The sequence below is a fragment of the Solanum stenotomum genome, chromosome 8 (genome assembly GCF_019186545.1).
Source record: "Solanum stenotomum isolate F172 chromosome 8, ASM1918654v1, whole genome shotgun sequence".
In the NCBI taxonomy this organism is placed as follows: Eukaryota; Viridiplantae; Streptophyta; class Magnoliopsida; order Solanales; family Solanaceae; genus Solanum; species Solanum stenotomum.
In genome coordinates this window covers 43,114,224-43,137,174 of record NC_064289.1, presented here as the reverse complement: position 1 = coordinate 43,137,174, position 22,951 = coordinate 43,114,224, and the positions used below count along the sequence as shown (strand labels likewise).

General features: G+C 35.4%; 1 protein-coding gene across 1 annotated transcript in view; it reads left to right on the top strand.

Moving 5' to 3' along the window:
* The window catches only part of LOC125874890 (uncharacterized), a 942,258-nt gene extending 926,826 nt beyond the window's left edge, over window positions 1–15,432 (top strand). Inside the window, exons 2-4 of the mRNA XM_049555936.1 lie at window positions 4,253–4,357; window positions 9,343–9,574; window positions 14,960–15,432. Of these exons, the coding sequence (XP_049411893.1) occupies window positions 4,257–4,357; window positions 9,343–9,574; window positions 14,960–15,256 (630 nt within the window). The 5' untranslated portion in view covers window positions 4,253–4,256 and the 3' untranslated portion in view covers window positions 15,257–15,432. The remainder of the gene's footprint in view (window positions 1–4,252; window positions 4,358–9,342; window positions 9,575–14,959) is intronic.
* The last annotated feature ends 7,519 nt before the right edge of the window (window positions 15,433–22,951 follow it).

Below are 22,951 nucleotides of genomic sequence, written 5' to 3'. Positions count from 1 at the left end.
GGTTTTTGTGTGTATTTGAAAAACCTTGAAAACCTTTTGATTGGGTTCCTTGAAAGAAAGAATAATCAAGGATAAGGATCCCCATACCTCTAAGTTGAAAACCCACGAAAATTGAAGAAGAAGCACTCGAAATCTTCAATCCTAGCTCCAACTCCTCTTCTTCCTTGAGTTAGAGAGAAATATATGAAAGGAGATGGGTTTCTTTTTAATTCTAAGAGGAGTGACTTAAATGAAAGGAATTAAGTCATAAAAAGGTCTTATAGTTGCTAGGAAAAGAATAAAATAACATAGGGTCAATTTTGGAAAAGGACTAAGGACCCATAAAGTCTTAACTTAAAAATTCTACCCCTTCCCGTCTTAGTTCGCCCTTTTTTTTCAGCCTGACAGTGCTTCAATATTTCGGGCATAACTTTTTACTCCAAGATCGGAATTGGACAAACTCAGTGGCGTTGGAAAGAGGACTCAAAGACCTTTAATTGGATAGGTAAAGGTCCACCTAATTCATTTTGAGCTAAAATATATGACCATTTAAAGTTGACCCTTACAACTCACTAGTTCAAATGACTAGTTTCCGGACGTCACGGTCATTTCTCATCATTTCATCAAGTTCTCAACTCCAAACTCACATGTGAGGCTCTAGTTTCACTAGTTCATTTTTAGGGTCGTCACAATTCATGTCGGACGACGCAACATTATCATCATGGATAAATTTTGTTCTTCTAACCTGTAGAAAGAAAAAAATCAGATTGTTTTAAGATTCCAAGCTAACTTAATTAGGTATAAAAATATTTACCAGCAACTTTTCAGGTACAAATGAAGTAGAAGGCATCCAACAAGCTGACTCAAAAACTTCTCCTTCTGGCTGTACATAGTTAAACTTGCAAGTTCTCGTATTATGGCCAGACTTGTGACATCGACTACAGTTCGATCTCCTGCTTCCCGAATGCCTTGACTTACTAAAGACTGGAATGAACTATGAAATTGATAAGGAATGAGATTCGGTATCTACTCTAGATATGGAAGGGAGTGGGATGTGAGAGAAAGTCTTACGATCCAACTATCTCTTGTACCCCCTAATTGGCGCGGACACAATAGCTACATGGACCCATTCCTTTCAGTTGTTGCCAGCGCTTTCCCAGGCCGAGCCGTAATTTTTTATTAGAAAGGGCAGTTAACTGATGTTTGCTTCTTCTTCATCTTAGTTCTACTTGATCCTACTTCATCTTGTTCTTTCCTTCTTAACTTTTGCTTTCTCCCTGACTTATTTTGTCTTGAAAAGATTGGAGGCAAAGGAGGGATCTTGCCTGATTTAGGCCACAACTGTGAACCATTTATTGGAAGAATAGTTGGTTCATAGATTCGCTTATACATTTCCACCTTATAGCAGTCATCCACATAATTAATAACCTCATCATTTTTATGTCAAATTGCTGAAATAGCATGTTTGCAAGGGATTCCTGTAATGGTCCATTTTCTACAGCTACATTTTCTGCCAGCAAGGTCCACAGCCCAAATGTCGCTCACACTTTCGCCAAGAATTTCAAAGTTCCATTCATTCGACTTTTTAGGAATAAAACCAGCAACATCTTTTTCATTTTTGAGCAGAATACTCTTGATCCGAGGGCAAATATCATCAGAATTCCATCTATCAGCTTTATCCCTGTTAGCTTGTAATCTTGCCATAAGAAGATATCTTAATTTTTCCAACAAAGTGATGACTGGCTTGTCTCGAGCATCAAGTATCATACTATTAAACGATTCACATATATTATTCAACAAAATATCACACTTAACATTGGGAGAAAAATGTGATTTAGACCATTCAGTAGGTTCCTTTTCTTTCAACCATACAACAGCTTCGACATCCAATTTAACAATGTCATTGATGCGAGCATTAAAAAATTCCACAATTGTAGCACTTGCAACAGCCCAAAGCACACATTTTAGTGAGGAGCCACTAAAACCAACCCTCTTGAAATTATTATGAAGATGTCTCACGCAAAATCTATAACTCACGGATGACAAAACTTCGTTAAATGCTTCAGTGAGACCTTTTTGTTTGTCCAACATAAAGGTCCAATCAGCCTGATCATTAATCTCCAAATCATCAATTAAGTAGGTCAAAAACCATGACCATGTATCCCTAGTTTCCTTTTCTACAACTGCATAGGCCACTGGGAAAATATTATTATTGGCATCCAAGCCAACTGCAGTCAACAACTGATATCCATACATTTGACCCTTCAACCAACACCCATCCACACCCAATATTTTTCTACATCCAGCCTTAAACCCCTCCTTACAAGCAGCAAAACAAACATAGATTCTTTGAAATCTATATAGTTTGTTTGGCATTTCGTTTTGAGTTAGCTTCATATACATTGAAGTTCCAGGATTTGACTTTCCAATTTCAAGGCAGTAGTCCCAAAGGATGGAAAATTGTTCTTTCACATCTCCATCAATTAATGCAAGTGCCTTCTTTTTAGCCTTTCTAGCTTGAGCTAAAGTAACATGAGCTTTAAGTCCCACACTTACCGTGTCTCTAAAGTCAGACACCTTCCACTCTCTGTTTTGACTGATAGCATCAAGATACATTCTTGCAATGAAAGAAGAGGTTATTGTCTTGTTGCGATGGTTCCAACGTTTGCATGTATGCTTGGAATCATAAGTTTTAATCTGAAATGCCTTGTCTCGATGCATTACCGATGCCATAATTACCCATTTACAATCTAAATTTCTACGCTTCGCTTTTACTCTTTTTCCATCATTTTTTATCTACCTAATACTCTTCCTAGCTTTTACCTCATGAATTGATACCGCATTTTTGAAATCCTCCCTGCTTCCAAATGTATATTCTAATGCTAATATAGGATGTTTTGCTTCAGTTTTTGGGTTATGCTTTGGAAAATAAAAGCACTCATTATCAGAATCACCATTCAAACTCTTCTGATCTTCAGAGTCCACACAATCTGAATCTCCATCTTCATTAGACAACTTCCTCAGAACTTTGTCGTTAATAAGTTTCCTTCCATCCTCAAAGCTTTGCTTTTTTTGTCCATGTCTTTCAAGGATGACATCGTCATCGGATAATTCATTTTCTGAATCTTCAAACTCATGTATGTGTCACCACATTCTATATGCTCTTGGTTTAATGTACAATTTGTGTGGCCTAGAATCTGACCTGAATCTACTTCAATGTAGGAGTCCAAATGTTCAAAATACAACTCAACTACTCTATCATTCGGGATAAATTTTTCAATTAAGAGAGCTTCTACTTCAGTAGACACTAATCTCCACCTATCGCCGAACTTTTCAAATTTATGCCAAAATATTTCCGAGTCATTCATATAGCCGCACATAACAGCCATCTGCTTCAAATTTGCTAAATTAAGGTTTTTTGCTTCAACATAATCAAAATAGTCCACCATTCCTCCAACATAACTTTTGCTTGGTTGATGTTTCATCAGTCCCATATGATTAATTTTAATACTAAAAAAATCCATCCTCGAACACCGAATCTGTAAAAAAGAAATTATAAGGACCACCACACACACACACAGATATATATATATATATATATATATATTTACGAGATTAAAGGCTTAGGTTCTGAGACCCTTATCTTTAGCACTTTATGCTTTTGTAGAAAGACTCAAAACTAAAAAAAGACAATACTTTTTACCTAGACAGAGACATAAGAAGTCATAAGAGAAACAGTAAAAAGAGTAGTAAAATACACACAAATCATAAAATCTAAAAACAAAAATCTTACCATAATATAGAGCTGATTCTTTGTCGCCATTTCTTTTGATGAACATTCTATATAATAAAGAAGAACGTAAGTATTTTTACTGCATATATAATTCTATAGTGAAACTTGAAAGAGATGAAGATGAAGAAAATTAGGGCACTTTTGGTGCTATGACTTATGAGGGGATGAGAAAGTTTTCGCGGTTTATTTTGAAGTGGGACCCAACGTTAAAGTTAACCTGATTTTTTAATGTATCTGTTAGTTTTAGGTCAAAGGATCAAATTGATCCTCATTTATAATAATACATTAAGGACCAAATAGATAGTTGAAATATATTAAGGATCCACATAAAACAACCTTTATAGATGAAAGACCATTTTGACCATTTTCTCTACCATTTTCCCTAGATCTAATATGGTTATTGAATACTTACGGAAATGGTTGGAGTTATATATATATAGGTTAGAGTCCGAGAAAGGGCTCTCCCTGGCTCGGAAATTAGGAAATGGCGAATGTTTCAACATCAAAAGGAAGATGGAGCAACCTCTCGAAATATGCTTCTAGAATTTTCTTTGTCCTCATCTTCCTTCAGGTCCCTTTGTTCAGGTATAACTGCAAACTTGAGATGGTTGAAAATTCTTGATCCAGATTGTGATTCTACTAAGTTCGATTATGTGTAGATCTGGTTCATTCAATTAAATCTAGCTTTGTATTAGTACAAGTTAGTATAATTTTGTATTTCCAACAATCTTGCATTAAAGTCGCCTAGATCTTGAATTCAGTGTGTAAATTCTCTTGAATGTGTTCCATAACTTTTGCAAGTTCCGTTTAGATAGTAGCTACTTGTTTAAATCCCACTTCCTTTGTATCTGCCATCCCAAATTTCCACTTTCTAATGCATCTATATTTCTACTCCTGCTGCATTTTATTTGTTTTTCTTACTCTCCTTCTAACATCTATTATCTCAATTTACGTCTTACTTTTCATCTCAACTCTTACTTTACAAGTTAATATGCTTCAACGTTTGCAACTTTGGTTGAGCTAAGCCGTCTCTAATCTCCAGTTTTCAGATAATACTACGTTTTCCCTCTTAGACCAAGTGCTATGGTTCCATTATATGCTTCTTGATGGTGTGGATTTTGATTGTTAATTTTGAACTTACAATGGTTCTCATTTGGAAAAGTAATTGGGGTAGTGTTGATGTTTGTAATCATATTATTTATGTTTTTTGAGTCTGTTAACTTGTCTCAGTGTTAGTGATGGATCAGTTAGTTTTGAGCATGGTGAATGAGTACTCGCGTCAATTATTTTTTGAACATGGTAAGTGGTGACTGAGAGTATTTAGTCACATTCAAGCAAATTGATATCATTTCTGCTACTCGTCTTAGTTAGGTGTCTTTTTGGGTGTGGATATAGAAGATTAGTTGTTGTGGGTTTTCCTTAAGAGGAAGGAGGGTGATTTCCAGGAAGTTTGCCGTGTGAGGAAATTTCTTTTCGGAAAATGGTTTGGGGCTCCCTATTGGAAACTCTATTTTGCTTAAAATGATTGATAACAAGTGTGGCCTTCAAGAAAAATGATTGATAACAAGTTAGGCCTTCAACAAATATGATTGAAGGTATCTTCTTTTAGTCTCTTGTGGTTATCTGCAAACATTTCCCCTGTTTTCTCTTTATTGCTCATAAAATTGACAACGACATACTTTTGCTTTCCTGGAAAGACATTTTTCTAACCTTCTTTATGAAAGGGACGGAGTTGGTTATTTGCTTATGTCCTTTTCATTTTTTTATTGTACATCTAGTTCACATTGCTTTTACACTTATTCATTAGGAGATATTTTGTGCCTTGGACTTCTAATTCTTAAGAAAAAGGATAGAGAGCTTGAGGATTTTGCAGTTCTACGATTCATGGGCTTATTCGCTCGAATCTTTGCCTGTCATCTTACCAGCCTCTTCCCCATCCTCCCTGCCCCAAAAAGATAAAAAGGAAAAAAAAGAGTGAGGAAATTTTTCCCCCTCTCATCTTAGCTAGCCAAATTCTTAGGGTGTGTTCGGTATGGAGGAAAGTATTTTCCAAGGAAACATTTTCTCGGAAAACAAGTGGTTTCTTATTTATTGTCTTGTGTTCGGTACAAAGTTACCAATTTCAAAAAAAAAAAGAAAAATTGTCTTGTGTTGGGTATGCAAGTCAAAAAATTATCCTAAAAGCATTTGGTATATATCTAAGACAAAATTATGAGGATGGGGGTTTGGTGGGTGGGTGGGTGATTGTGAGGGGGGGGGGGGTCCTTATTTTTAAGGAACTTCTTTTTCTAATAAAATATTTTCCAAATTTTTTAACCAACTGAACACGAGTAAATAACTGAACACACCCTTAGAGTATTACTTTTCTAGTCTTTTGTAGGGAAGCTATAGAGCTTGAAGAGCTTACATCGTTTTCAGGTTAGGGTGGTTCCATTCTGGTATCAATGTTAATGACCTCTACCAGACCAAATAGTGCTTTCTTGATCAGTTCACTGTGTGTCATACTCAAACTGAGAACTTGCTTGATTTGTTACTGCAGTTCCTCTTGCTTGAATGGCACAAAATATGTTTCCTCCACTTACCTAAAGCAATTTATTTCTCAGATATAATTTTTTTTTTTGTTTTTCCATTGCATTTCAGGGAAAACGATCTAATATTTTAGGACATTTGGATTGACTGAAATGCTTAATATATGAAAGAGCATCACTTGCCTCATGTATGGAATAGTGTGAAACCTTTTCTCCTTTTTCTTTTATGATAAAGCGGAGAGTGATTTTGTAACACCACGGTTTGAAGCAGAGATGTCAAGCTTAAAATCTGCACGCACTAACTAAGCTCTCAGCATGATGCTGTTTATTTGAGTCATTTGGGATAGAAATAGTAAGGCAAGTTTTGACAGTCTTAATTAATTTATTAATTTGATCATCTGAATTTCATCTTGTGAGTGAGTGGTGTGATTAAACAAAGCTTTGCTTAAACCTAAGATATTGAAGTTATGATATGAATTAGTTACCCAAGTAAGGTTTAAGCTCATTCTTGTTCTTGAATGGAGGTTTATTCGGTTCATAAAGAGTGGTCATGCTCAGCCAAGCATTATGTTACAAGGATAGAGTTGGCTTCTGTAATAGGTCTTGGACGAAATTGAAGCCACCTCATGTAAGTTTCAAAATTCGACAAGCATAATTTTACTAGTTCGATGAGTAACTTTATGTAAAAGAATAGTCAAAAAGGAAAGAAGCTATGATCCTTAGACTAGTGGCGGATTGGATTCATTATTTTATTTGGGCAGAGTCTAGTCGTGATATTGACTGCTTCAGTAGCTTCTGTCTAGTGGTGAGAGGACTTACGTTGTCTACCTGGTCAAAATTCTTCTTTCTTGTCATAAATTTTGCTAGTATGATCTTTTTTCGGTGACTGCTTCGAGAGCATTTTTTCTCCTTTGCAGTGAATGTTTGTCTTTTCCCGTGATTGTTCGATAATACTTCTCTTTTCATCTGTATCAAAAAATACTTCTCTTTTCATCTCTTTTGAATATTTGTTTGGGCCTATTCCGGCCATTTTACTTTTATTAGGGCTCTATTTTTTGTCACCATCGATTTAGCTGACACATTATTCTCCAGTATGATAACATGTCATCCTCCGGTCGGCTGACACATTATCAGTCAGCTAGAACGAGTCAGTTGAGATGCCATCATTCAATTGACATGTAATCATTATTGTCAAGTGACATGTCATCTTCAATAAGTACCACGTTGCATAGAGCAATAGTTTCCTGTCAACACCACGTGCATGTCCTGCCATACGTTTCCATTTCCAGTTAGCGCCACATTGGCGTCAAGCAACAAATCTCTTCAGTCAGCATCTTTCTCGAGCCAAGCCATTGGGCAATGCCACATTGCTGCTCTAGTAACGGCTCATTAATGCCACACCACGATCCAAAAACTCGTTATATTCTTCTCGTCGTCCAGCAGCATGTAACTTCTCAGTTTGCATTACGTCATCGTTCAACAAGTTATATTTCATGTTGGTGCCTTAATAGAGCCATGTTGTCCTCGACATGTCACTTCAGTCAGTGCCACATCGACAATGCGTTCCCCATTTTAGTGACCATTTAGTCACATCCTTAGGTGCTATATAAGAAATCCCTGTTGTTCATTGTTAATAAACCACGTCAGTAAAAAGTTTCCTCCTTTTTCCCCTCTTGTTTCAGACAACACTTCTCATGCATGCTCAGTGTTCTTAAAGGCGAGCGCCTTTCGCCTTTGGCGACGAGGCGAGGCGTGGCGAGGCGAGGCCTCTCCGCCTATTTCCAGCGAGGTGTGGCGAATTCAAAAAGGCGTGCCGTGGCAATCAAAAGGCGACTGGTGACGTGACGTGGTGATGCAATAGGCGTCGCCTTTTTTTTTTTTTTTAAAAAAGGTTAGATTTAATAATTAAAAGCCAAAATTAGGGTTTTTTTTGGGTATTTTTGCAAACTCACCTCAGATTAGGCGTCGCGGCTGCTTCTCCTCCTCTTCTCCTCAGATTTTGCAAGTTGCTACCCCTAGAAACTTACGTGACCTTCGCGAATCACAAGGCTGCTGCTCAGGTACGACTTACGCGACTGCTGTTCAGGTACGACCCCTGGAGACTTACGCGAATCTCTTCTTCTCTTCTAGTTCTTCCCTTCTTTTCTTCTTCTTCTCTGTTTTTCAGCAGTACGACTATGCTGCTCTGTTTTTCAGATCTCTATTTTTAGTGGTAGACTGGTGGTGAAGTGTGAACTGAGTGCTTTGTTCTTCTGTTATGTTGAAGTGCTCAGCTGCTCACTGCCTATATTTAAAAAAAATAAAAAATTTAATTCTTCTATAATTATTTCTTCCCTACTTAATTTAGTTTTATACTAATTAATAGAGTATTTTGAATTATTGGTTCATTCAAGTTCTAGACTTTTGATATATACTATTAGTTTTTGAATTGAAATGTTTGCTAATATATGTTATTGCTATTAAGATTTTGGATATTTATATATGCAATTAAAATTTTTAATTTTTGGTATTAATTGGCGCCTCGATTCAAAAAGGTGAGCGCCTCGCCGCGTGGCGAGGCAGGCCCTTGTCGCCTTTTGTCGCCTCTCACCGTCCAAAACACTGTGCATGCTTGACCTCACTGTTACGGCTGGTTGGAATTGTTACCAAAATTATTGATCTCTAATAAACGAATGTGTTTTATCACGGGGACCATGAGATGCTATTCTCAAGTTTGGAATCACAAGTTTCTGTACTAGATTAATTTATGTTGATTGCTAAGAATCATAATCTTATCGGAAACAATATCTCTATGACTCTACCTGCTAAGGTAGGGGTAATGTCTTTGTACACTCTATCCTCCCCACACCCTACTTGTGGGACTATACTGGGTAACAAATTTATAAACTAGATTAGAGTAACAAAGTTTCCTCACTTCTCTTTTGTGAAAGTTAATTGGAGTGTTTAGTAGCTTTTACTATGTTGTATAATTGGAAAAGAAACATCTCTTACAAGAATTCTCCATTATTGCTTACTCCTTCTTCTCCGAATATCTTCCTTCAGGGTGCCATGCAGATCTGGTATGTGCTCAACGCCTATGGAAGTCACTTCTTCCCAGTTGATTTCCAGTGAGATCTTTCCTCTTCCATTAGTGAAGGCCATGCTCTATCCTGGTGCAGTTGCTAATGGCTTAATCACAAGCAGGACGGTTCCAAGCTGGGATAATCTGCTAAACATCTACAACCTGACAAATGTGAAGGAAGCCTCAGCTGTAACTGACCTACAACGCTTGGAGGTTTGGCCTTAAATCTTTATTTCTCATTTTATGACTACTTTAAGATTGTGGTGGACACACACACACACACAGAGGCAAGTACAGTTCTGACCATGTTTGTTATGATATAATTTATTAAAATTATTGAAGCTGGTTGTTAAAGGTTACTTCTTTATATTGTTTGTCATTCTTACTTTCATGAATTTGTCAGTCTGTGGATACCTTTAGTGTTTGCTTGATTTTTTTTGGCCTTATTCGGTCCAGCAAGATGTGTCTGCCGTGCTTAATTTGTTTTGATTGTACACTTTTTGACATGTGCTCCGTGTTTCATTTACTTGCTTACGCCCTTTATTTCAAATTAGTTATCCTATGCTTTATATTTGGATTATATTGGAAGTTTGTCCATATTCACTCATTGAATACTATTTTTTTTTTGATAAAGTTAAAGTTGAAGACTCATTGAATACTATTTCCCTACTCAAAAAGTGACAGGGACCCACTTCTATATCAATAAAGGTTTGGAACTTTCAAAAAATTAAGTTTATGTCCACTTTGGGATTACTTTTTATGAAAATACTAACAGAGCTACTTACCTTACCTTTGGCACTGGTGCCCTGTAGGACTTACCAAAATTGGGGTAGGGAATATGTACTTTAAGAGGGTTGAAGAGCTGAAAAGAATATGATTCTCGCTAGAACCTTAGACTATTTTAAGAGGGCTTGAAGAGCATAAAAGGATATGATTCTTGCTGGTACCTGAGACAGTAGCTATGCAATGAAAACTTAGGTTAAAATCTCTGATCTTATGTGTTCTTCAAAACTTTTGTAAGTTCTCCAAAACATGAGGAAATATCAAAGTCTTTATGGAGTAGGAAGTATATACAGGGAAGAATTTCAAGAGATGCGTTACAAGCTTCATGATACTTGTGCTAATGGTGATTTCTTGAAATGTTTGGTCATCCTCGTTGCTGCTTGATAATATAATCGTCTGTGTGTTGGTGGTATGCCTCAGGAATAGTGAATATTAGGGAAGCAGTCATATTATTTTAGTATTAAAGTACTAATAGATGTGATTCTAAAACTCAAGCTCAAGCTCTGCTAATTTCCATTTTGGAAAATTGACTTCAACATTTCCCTGGAAGAGTGACATGTTTATTTTTGCTATTATCGGCTCATCTATGTCATTTTCGTTTGAGAAAAAGGTTCATTTATGCCATTATTTGTTAATTAAAAGGGCATAGATGAGCTTTTTTCTCAAAGTTTGATGTCATATTTGAGCCTTTTCCCCTTTAAAAAAATGATCTAATTAATGACGTGGTCAAATCATTATTGACCACGTGTACAAATTGGTTTTAGTTAACAAATAATGACATGAATGAGTATTTTCTCAAATGGAAATGACATAGATGAGTCAAACTTTTAACGTATGGCATAGATGCGTCTTTTCTCAAATTTCAATGGCAATCATGGCATATTTGAGCTTTTTTCCTAGCTTTATAGGAAGTGCACTTTTAGAGCATACTAGTTTAGAGTACATGCTTTGCATGTGTGTATTTATTACGTTGAAAAAAGTCAAAACTATTTAGACCCCTTGTATGTCAATTATCAGTTGATGAAGTAGACATTGAGACAAAATCGTTAAGATGGTGACAAATCCCTTTATAGAAGTGGAGTGATTAATAAATCAAAAAAAAATTGAAATAAATATTTTATCCATATTTAATCTCTTAATATTTATTAGGAAAAAAGGAAAATATATCACATATTTTAGGATTTTTTTTAATGTATACAAGGAAAAGAGAAAATCTATTAACTAAAAAAACTAAAGAAAGACGAAAAAGATAAAAACGTGCCTCAAAACTTGGTTTAAAATAATGTTTGGAATTTTGCAATGCATAAACAACACTAAAAATACTAAAATCTATCAACACGGCAACCTGCTAATTTTTAACTTCCTTCAATCTGGAATACTCTTACCCTACAATCCACATCAACATGTTAACAACTCAAACATACAAAACTTTAATTTCTTAGCGCATTGCCTTATAGTTTCTCTTTTCTTCTTTTAACATATCTTTTAGGATTTCCTTTTTTACATATACAAGGATAAAAAGATCTACTAATATTAATATTTTCTTGTGCCTATAGTTTTTAGGACTTCTTATTTCTTTTCAAGATATAGTTAATATTATAAAAATAATTAAATAATAGTTTGAGAAAAATAATAAATGATAGTTGTCTATTAAAGTTTAGTGTACTAGCTTTGCACATGTGTCTCACATTAATTACTAAAATTGTATAGAAGGAAAAAAATATAAAAAGTAACAACTGACATTAAAATAAAAATATATCTATTTAAATTTTATATATATATATATATATATTATATCTCAAATATGCTGTTCTTTGTTGCATGTAATCGTTTTTTTTTTTTTTTTTCATATAAGCATTTTTCAGACAAAAATATATTAACTTGAACATATTATATGTACAAATAATGCAATAATCACATTAACAACATAAGAAATAAAGTTCAGAAAAAAGCATACCTTCAAATTAGCTTGTAACACAAAGATTCAATCACATGCTCTATATGAATATTTCTTCACTTGCACAAAAAAATTGAAGAGTCAATCAATAAGGACTTATTTAGGTTTACTCATACTAGTATGTGGACATGTGCAACACATGTATGTCTCTAAGTAACTTTTTATAGATATATTAGAATGATTAAAATTCTATGACAATATGTAAAGTTTCAACTTTGATTAGTAGTTAGCATACTTTGAAGTCACAAATGACTAAGTTGAATCCAAATTAAAAACTTGTAACAATAAAAAATTATAGAAAATTAAATTAAATAACTCTAATAGAAGGAAAACACAGAAAATAAATAGAGAAGAAAAAATACCAACATACATTTCCTTCTCCAGTCTTTAATCATAACAATATAGATGGAAAAAAGTAATATATAGGATCAATACATAATTTTTCGAGTTCCTGTTGACTCCTTTCACAACCAATAAAAATCCAAGAGTCTCATTCATCAAGTCAAATTAAAGCATGAATCAAATAACACAATAGTGATAAAAGCTTCACTACTTTAGTACATAATGGAAAGAATGATCTTGGGTAAGGGTCTCATAAAACAAAAAAGATGAATTATATAGAAAAAAATGGAGGAATATCAAAAGATATCTTAATGTTTTAAATTAAATAGTTAGAAGTTATGTATATGAAAAGCATGAGAATATAAATACTAGGAGTAGCAATTAAATAAATAATTATATATGAATCATGAAGTTGAATATTTAAAACAAATAAAAAATAATTAAATAAAGAAGAGAAAAAGATAAATACAAATAGCATTCAAGTGTTGTACCTATGTGGAAACCTGCAAAAAACAACAAATCTAATATCAATCAATAAGTTAATGAGAAATTATTATAACCTAAAAAAGGGAAGAAAGAAATACCAACTAAGAAAACAGGGTGAGGGGGATACATTAATAGGAAGGAGAGGAAAAGGCAATAACTCTTCAAGAGTTAGGAGTACTAAAGAATTCATTTGAGTCTAAAAGATTAATGACATGCCCATTACCTAAGATATTTAAGGTGTAATTATTTATGAGTAAATGAGGCAGCTATTGGACAAAAATTTGAATTTGTAATATCTAACACTTTCTCATTTTTAGTATTTAGTATTATAGTATGATATAATTACAATGTAATATTAACTTAATTAAATGTTTTATAATATTTTTTTATTTAATATAGGGGTAAAATGAGGGTAATATGAAAAAGGGAAGAAATAGCAGAGATGTAACTGCATTATTAATTTATTATAGTGATTATTAGTAGTATTTATCGTGGAACGTTGACATAATGAATAATTTAGTTTTAGCCTTTATAAAGGAGCAACATATTTCTTTTTTAATGGTATTATTGTAGTAACTCAACTTTATAGGATTATTTTGGTATTTCAACTTTTAACTTTTTTTTGTTCCCACTTGTAGTAATATATGAATATGAATGAATACTAGTTGAAGAACGTCTAATAACTTTACAAAAATAACACATTTTTGAGTGAAAAGTAGAAAAAGGATATTGATATTCATACATCATTATATGTAGAAGAATTGATTTTCAAGTAGAATGAATGGAATTTAGCTCCTAAACTAATTCTTTTAATCGATTTTAAAGTCTTCTCTCTCTTGATTTGGTGTAGTTCTCACACACTTCCGATAAAATAGGCTTTTCTCCTAGGAACTTTTTATCTAAAAGTTCGATGAAAACTTTTTTTCATTATTGAAATTATTATAAAACTTTTCTTTCCATCACCCTTATATAGTATCGCCTATTAATAATTTTTCTATTTAATTAAGATGACAAGTTACTTGGGCATATTTTATTTTCACAAAGTAAACTTTATGAAAAATAAAACCAAATTAATCGGCATTAGTGCTTTTACCACCCGTCATTAGCAATGCCCAATTTGTCGATGTTGTAATTACATGGAATTATGAGTTTCCATGTAAACCAATTTTTTTATAAAAAAATTGTGAATCTCTTTTTTTAAAAAATATTTTTAATTAATATATTTGTTTTTTTTTTTTTTTGTTTATTTTAATTTAACTAAGATTTATAAAAGGCATGAATAATAGTTTTAACAATTTTGTCTATTATAAAATCATTTAATAAGAGGCAAAAAGTTCAATCAATATTTCGAATGGTCTTTCATAATATATAGTTAGATAGATAATTATATTGAAAATAATAGTGAAGGCAAGTTGAGTCCTTTTTGTACTCGAATCAAAAAAAAAAAATTCCGTAATTTTCTACTCTTTTTTAAACTGAAATTATTTCCTTTTCTAAATGTGAATAGTCTTCTTATATAAATTTCAAGACTATATTAGGATTTAGGAGTTCTTACCTATTACAAATAAGTAAAAATTTAATAGTAGTAATTTTAATGAATTTCAAAATCTTAAATATTAGAATAGAATAATAGTTAAATGACAATTATTTTTAGGAAAATAATGCAAAATTGATTTTGTCTAAAAGCAGAATCTTTTAATGAAGTACAAGTGTTTTCATGCTTTTAATATAGTATAAATATATATAGATACTTTCACCTTCATCCTCCATTTTTCATAATCAACTAGAGGACTAGACAGTGGATGCTTACTGTTAAAAGATGCCATTCTCAATTAATAGTTTTAGTGAATATATCTTAAAGCGAATTACCCATAAAAATAAAATTGCCCATGTTACAGTGGCAGAATAGTGAGATGTTGTCTGTGTTTTGAACATTCTCTTCACGTCTGCAATGATGTTTTGTTTGATTATAGATCAGGTATTCTTTGGTTTGGTTTGGTTTATCAAGTGGCTATCTTACTTTGTGAAAGGTTCTTGCTGGAAGCTATTTTTCTGTGGCTGGAGCTCTTATTGGGATATTAAAACCTGGAAGAATGAGCATGTTTGGGACGCTACTTATTGTTTGGGGGCTTATCAAGGAAGGGATACTTAACAAACCGACAAAAGTGGATGCTGAGAGGGCAGTGTATGTGTACCCAACAATGTTGCTAGCATTGGTATGTTCTTTCATGTCTGTGAAGTATGATATGAAAAAGGTGACAAGAGGTGCCCCAGCTAGACCTGTTGCAAAACCTCTGAAAAGTTCTTCAAAAGCTAAGCTGAAATGAGCATGATTTTCAGACTTTCAATCTCCCCGTAGTTCTTACTTACTGCTTTCATTCTTTTTTACCCTGAGAAATGCACTTGTCTGGACTGTATATTGTAATAGAGGAGAAGAGAAATCAAATCTGTAAGTTTTAAAGTTGCTGTTATGCTCAAGTATATTTCACTGTTTTTGGTTTCACTGCTTAGCAAATTGAATTGAAGGATAGTGCATACTGCGCTTCTTGTTTATCCCCATCTTTACATTATCTTATACAGACAGACGTGTTGTTTTGGGAGACTGTTTGGAAATGAATGATGTTGGAAGCCGCTGCTTTGGGTTATTATTCTTGTCACATTTTTGGAACAAACTAAGTAGTTATTTTTTAGTCAGACTCACTTCCAAGTTCCATCCCTGCTCAAATTACTAAAAAATAATATTTAAGAAATCGCAAAATTATTTATTTACTTTCCAGCAAATTACGTTTGGGTGCACTTACAAAGAGGAGCTTCTTCTTTTTCTTTTGGTTTATTTTTATCATTTTTGCTAATTAAACATTTTTTTCAATTTAATCAAGCACTCCAAAAGTTCTTAAACTAAGTCAATCCAAATAGGCACCCAGTACATATTTGTCTTAGAATGTCTATTATGTAGGAATTTTAGTTGGGGTTCAAGTCAGTTTTTCCCTATAAATAATAAGGGTTTCCTGTCTCGATTCAAAAATAGACGTGATGACACTCGGCTTATCCCACCAATACAAGTTGGCCTAAAAGTCAACCATTACGATAAAGTACGAAAATAAACAATAAATAAAAGTCTAATACTTCTATAAAATGTGGAAATTCATAATCGACTTAAATATATTCAAAACCTGGTTGTCACGTGTACAAACTTCTAATGTGTTAACAAAAATGAAAGAAAATACTAGTTTCAAATGACATTGTTTCTAGAATAGAACAAGATCATCAATAATGAGAAAAAGGTCCGTTGAGATGACAAACAACTACCTCACAAACCTCCACAAGAAGCCTTAGACAAGAAGAGAATAGAGAGTATCACAACGATCCGGGCTAGTAACCTACAAAAAAGTAGAAGCAAGGGGTAAGTACCAGACTACACGGTACTCAACAAGTAAACTCCTAAACACCGAGCTTAAGGGTATAGAATACGGGTATTCCTCACACCCTAACCGAACATCCACAAGTACAGCCTGCATAAAAACCACTCCAACCTAATAGGTCACAATTTACATAGAACACAACTTAACAACTACATATCCTCAACAACAAACTCAGTATTCATCCATCACAAGTTCCACAGAAAGACACTCACAATAAAATTTGTCGCGGTGTGTGACACATCCCTCGATAATAGAATTTGTTGCGGTGTGCGACACGTCCCTCGAATCATAATATCCTTCGCGCCGGGCAACACGTCCCTCGAAATGGTACATCATCTTTAATTTTTTATTCTTCCTCAATTCATATAACACTTATCACAATCATGTCTCAACACCAATGCAAATGACATGTTCACACAAATAATGACGAGATGACCAATTCCATAACAATGCACAATTCACAACAACACAATCGTGATATAACATCAACAATTAATCAATAATCCTTTCAAACCATTCTCAACACATCACACACCAATAATTAATCACATTGCCTTTGATTACCCCTTTTCAACATTGAGTTATTCAATATCGACAAGTCAATTCATCACCAAGTCCCATTGCTCCCCAACACATACCACAAGGAAATACACAATTCTATACACTTAACAAGGGTTGAGAAATCCACATTCCTCAAATAGTCGGACAATCACTCAGGAACTTGAGCTTTTCCCGTTTGTTGGGCTACCAAATCAATGTAATCTATTCACATTAATAATCACAATAAGATTTCGAAACTAACAACACTCATATTCAAAATTTCCAAACCAACTTCACCCACTAATCCTAAATGACTTGGGGCAACTATTGAGAGGGGTAAAATGGTAATTTTATGAAAATTTCAAGAAATGACTTTCCGATCCATTACATTATCCACCACTAAAAACCATGTTCGTCCCCAAATATAAGGAAGAAGAAGAAAGAATAACCGACGTTATCAAAAGCTTGAGTTATGACTTACTAGTCGGTGTTCATCTCTCCATGGGAGCTCCTCCTTAAGATCATTCCATCAAGATCAACTACTAAGAACTGAAATTTCAAATCAAACTTTGGCATACCTACAAATCTGGAGTTATTACCCAAACACAGACTAACACATGAATCCACTATGAACCAAAACCCTCTAAACCTTAACACAACTAAGACAAATTGTTCTTACATAACCATGATAAAATTTGAAATCAATACTGGCTACAACCAAAAGTAAATCTGAACCAACCACCACACACTCGTATTTCCTAAGCCCACATAGAGCTTATCAAGATTTCACCCTTACAACATAATCATTCCACGATCGTAAGTTGTAAAAATCTGATCTTTATACATCAGGTACTAATCAAGAGAGAATCAAACTCACCTAACCCAAAGAATGAATTGATCAATCAACCATCTAGTGAGCGATAAACCCAAGCATACAGAACCTCTAAAAACACCGTCGGAGCCCTTAGTTCAATAGTTGTGATTATAGACAACCCTTAGGAATGGTAGAACTAAATCGAACGTTCCCCACATGAATATTAAGACTATCATACAAGTGTAAATATTCATGGTAGTTCTTCAATAAGTTCTCATAAGCAAAGTTGTGCGTATAGAATCATTAGTATACATAACTATCCCAAAAAAAAAACTAAATCTGTCATAACTAAAATGACCATGTGTGCCAAAGGATACCACCCTACCACGAGGACAATCACAGGATCAGTACATGATATACCGTGAGTTTACAGTATTTTTAATACATTTCATTTAAGAGTTGTGTGTGTCTAGAGCCATTTCGTATTGGTATTAATGTGTTTTTATCATGTTTGCAGGAAATAAGTTCGGACATGGAAGTTGAGAGACACAACTGAAGAATGTGCATAAAAGGGCATCTATGGACATGACCTACAGACCGTAGGTCCAGTCACACCCCGTAGATGATAGACGTAGATGGGCAGGCAAGGCTTGAAGAAAAATCAGGGAATTCTTGACCAAGTGTGGAACCACGACTACAAACCATGGACCGTAGGTTAACCTACGGGCCGTCCTGCAGCTTCGTCAAATGGTTCAGAGAGGGGGGTTCCAGTACCTGATTTCAAAAGTCTAAGTATGGAACTACGGAGGAGGATCCACATACCGTGGATCGAGTCACGGTCCGTTCTACTGGTCCGTCAAATGCAACTGAGAGGGGTAGATTTTGAAGTTGGAAAATTGCCTAAGTCCTACACCACGGAAGGACCTATGGACCGTAGGTCAGTCCATGGTTCGTAGGTCAGTGTCGTAGATCGAAACCGCGTCCTGAAACTTTATTTCCTTATTTCATTTCCTTTTTAGTTGGGACTTGTTTTTCTATATATAGGGCACGTAAACCTCGTTTTTGGGGGTTATACCTTATTACTTTTTTTCTAGTTTTTGGCTTTGGAGATTAACTTGCAATTTTAGTAATTCTTGATTTCCTAAGTTTTTGAAGATTTTGACTTTGAAATTCAAGTTGAGACTTTGGGTTTATTCTTCTCATTACGTAAGTTCATGATTTCTTTATCTAAAACTATGAATTGTGTTCTTGCTATGATGGGTAACTAAATCCACAACTAGGGTTGTGGGAACCATGAGCGATTAACAACGTATGAATAGTAACTAAGTAATTCTTGAATAGTGTTATTGCATGCATTGATAATTCTTTCGTTTAGAAGTCTTTTTAACGAGCGCACACGTTAGAACTCGCCTTGTTGCTACTTGCCAGACCAAGGAGGTAGTTAATAAGAAAAGAATTATCAGCATAGATTTAGCGTGATACTATCTAATATTCTAGTGTCAATTGGTGCAAGGTGAAAATTAAGCCATAAATTGATGTGATGTCTAATATGAGGTAAAGGTAAGAGTTAGTAAATTATACACACGTAGACGGACCAAGGAATTAGAGATACCTAACTTATCACTTTGCATGTAATACACTAGGAAATAATTGTTATTACTAGGATTACTGCGTTATGAGCTTTTGGGGAATGCATATACCCAGTTACTTTCTCTCATTGATAACAACAAAGTTGAATCTTGCTCTCTTGTTACTTAACTACAAACAAGCATTTGTTACACAAATCTCCCCCCCCCCCTTTTACTTGTTTCGGAAATACATTGACTAAAATAATATAATCGTAAGTTAAGTTTAAGTCTAAACATTATTCCTCGTGGGATCGACCCCAACCTTCAAGTTGAGTTCTTTACTTGATAACGATCGCTTATACTTTTTTAGGGAGGTGTAATTTGAGCGTATCAAATTTTGGCGCCGCTGCCGGGGAATAAGACTTTTAGATTAAGTTTAACTACATTATTGAACTTTAGTCAAATATTTCCTAATTTTACTTTTTCTTTTGTTTTTGTTTCTCTCAGGTTCCTACTCTAGTGTATGCCAAGTACACGGAGCCAAGGTGAACCACTTACTCCCTATGATCCATAATTGAACAGAACTTTGCGAAGAATGAATAACCAAGGAGTCCCAACCAATCCTATCGGAGGAGATCTAGGTGATGGGGTTAAGTTGCAACCTCCGAGGGTTGGTGATGAGAATAATCAGGTTCAGGGTGAGAATCTACTGGGAGATGCATTGAGGGTACATGCTCCACCAGGACCAAGACTGCGTAATAACTATAGGGTCAACTTTAATGCCATTGAATTTGACGGACCTCTTGTTCTACCCCCTCTACCTCTGGGGCATACATTCGTGGTGACTAGCAGTCTGATGCAGATGCTTACAGCGAGGGGTTTGTTCTCTGGTTTGGCATCGGAGGATCCACATGCGCACATAGCCAAGCTGAGGAGTGTTAGTAAAATTTGTGTGGGTCGACCGGACTAGGACAGGGGTGCCATTGGATTGAGAGTATTCCTTCTATCATTGACCGGCGATGCTGTTGTGTGGTTTACTAAGCTTCTTTATAACTCAATTTACACATGGGACCAATTAACTGATGTGCTCTTTGCAAAATACTTTCCCGTGTCAAAGAAGTTGAATCACAAAGATAAACTCAATAATTTCGTAGCACTACCTGGAAAGTCTATGAGTAGTTCTTGGGACAGGTTCACTGCTTTCATAAGAGGTGTCTCAAATCACCGCATTGATGATGAATCGCTGAAGGAATACTTCTACCGAGGTCAGGATGACAGTAGTAAGGCGGTGCTTGATACTATCGCTGGAGGTTCATATGATGAGTGTACTTTTAAGCAGATCGCTGGGAAACTAGAGAAAATTTCCCGAAACAATAAAGCGTGAAGCACTAGAAAGTCAAATATTGGGAGAAACACATTTGCAGTCCAAGCTACAACTAACCAATCTGTCGATGATATTCGTGAGGAGATGGCCCAGATGAGGACCGAACTCGGGTTGGTGTTGAAGCATGTAAGCGGAGGTACTGAAAAAGTAAATGCTATCAATTATTTGACTAGATTCCACCACCGATTGATGAATGTTACTATGAAGAGGATACTTATGTGGTGAATGATCAGACGGGGGGTTTCCGAGCCAACGCCCAAGGTTCCAATATGAATAATTGGCGCCAAGGTCAAGAAAACCAAGGTCGAAACTATGGCAACTACAACCGAGAGGGTCAATATGTCCGAGATGGGAACTACAATCATGACAATACTACAACCGGAATAGCTATGGCAACAAAAACAATCGGGTTGGGCCTTATGTTCCCCCTCAAAATTGGGAATTTGGTAATAGGGAAGCTAGAAGTAATATGTCACGTATTGAGGATATGATGCAAAAGATGATGAAGAGGTTTGATTCGACTGATGAAAATGTGAAGGAGATGCAAAATGACTTATTTGGTATTGGTCAAAAAGTTGATGCCCATGCAGTGTCAATCAAGCATCTTGAGTAGCAGATGACCTAATTGTCTACTACAGTAAACCCACATCAACCTGGCACACTTCCTAGCAACACCATCCAAAATCCAAAGAATAATGGGCATTGTATGGCAGTCACTACTCGAGGGGGTAAGTAGACCATTGATCGACCTATCTGTATGGGGTTGAAGTTGAGGCTAGTAAAAATGATGATGTGATTGAGGTAAATGGAGAGTCCGAGAATGCAACATAGAAGTAAGTGGAGATAACCTAGAAAGTTGTTCCTATTCCTAGACCTCCACCTCCTTTCCTATAAAAGGTTAGTGAAGAAGACTGTAGAAGGCAAATACTGCAGGTTTATTAGTATGTTGAAGTAAATTTTCATCAATGTGCCGTTGATAGAAGCTTTGGAGCAAATGTCTGGGTATGCGAAGTTTATGAAGGACTTCGTAACTAAGAAGTGACCGTGAGTTTTGAAGATGATGATAAATTGCAACATTGTAGTGCTATTGCTACAAGGTCCCTTGTGCAGAAGAAGGAGGATTATGGTGCTTTCACTATTCCTTGTACCATCGGGTTGCTACATTTTGCAAAGGCGTTGTCGATTTGGGTGCTAGTATCAATTTGATGCCATTGTCTATTTACAAGAAGTTGGGTTTAGGGGATCCAAAACCGACTGTGATGCGACTGCTTATGGCCGATAGAACTGTGAAGAAGCCCATTGGTGTGCTCCAAGATGTACTAGTGAAAGTGGAGTCTTTATCTTTTCAGCGGATTTGTGATACTTGATTGTGATGTTGACTTTGAGGTTCCCATTATCCTTGGGAGACCATTCCTAGCTACTGGGCGCGCCTTGGTTGATATGGAGAAAGAGCAGATGAAGTTCTGATTTAATAATGAAGAATAAACTTTCAATATCTGTAGGTCCATGAAGGAGAGTAGTGAGCTCAAATCGGTATCTATGGTGACACATATTTTAGAGAGTGGTTCTGAGGTGTCTATTGAAGAGAGGTTGGGTGTTGATGCACTAGCAGCGGTAATGATGAACTTTGAGGGTGATGGTATTGAAGACTATGATGAATTGGTCGCCGCACTTGATAAGTTTGAATTCTGTTCAAAACCAAAGAGATTGGAGTTAGACATGAAGAATCGCGAATCTCCACCTGCTAGACCGTATGTTGAAGAGGCTCTGAAATTGGAGCTTAAAGTTCTACTATCACATTTGAGGTATGTATTCTTGGAGAAAGAGGGTACTTTACCAGTCATCATTGCAGCATATTTGAATGTGGCACAAGTTGAGGCATTGGTTTCCGTGTTAAAGAAGTTCAAGCGAGCTATTGGATGGACTATTACGGACATCATTGGGATTCTTCTTGGTATTTGTTCTTATAAAATTCAACTCATGCTGGATCACAAGCCTAGTATTGAGCACCATAGAAGACTAAATTCGCATATGCAAGAGGTAGTTAAGAAGGAAATCATCAAGTGGTTGGATGTTGGAGTTATTTATCCCATTGCAGATAGTAGCTGGGTGTGTCCTGTTCAGTGTGTGCCCAAGAAAGGTGGGATTACTATGGTGCCTAATGAGAGAAACAAGCTGGTTCCAATGCGGCCCGTGACTGGATGGAGAGTTTGCTTGGACTACCAGAAATTAAATGCTTGGACAGAAATGGACCACTTTCCTATGCCGTTCATGGATCAGATGTTGGACCGACT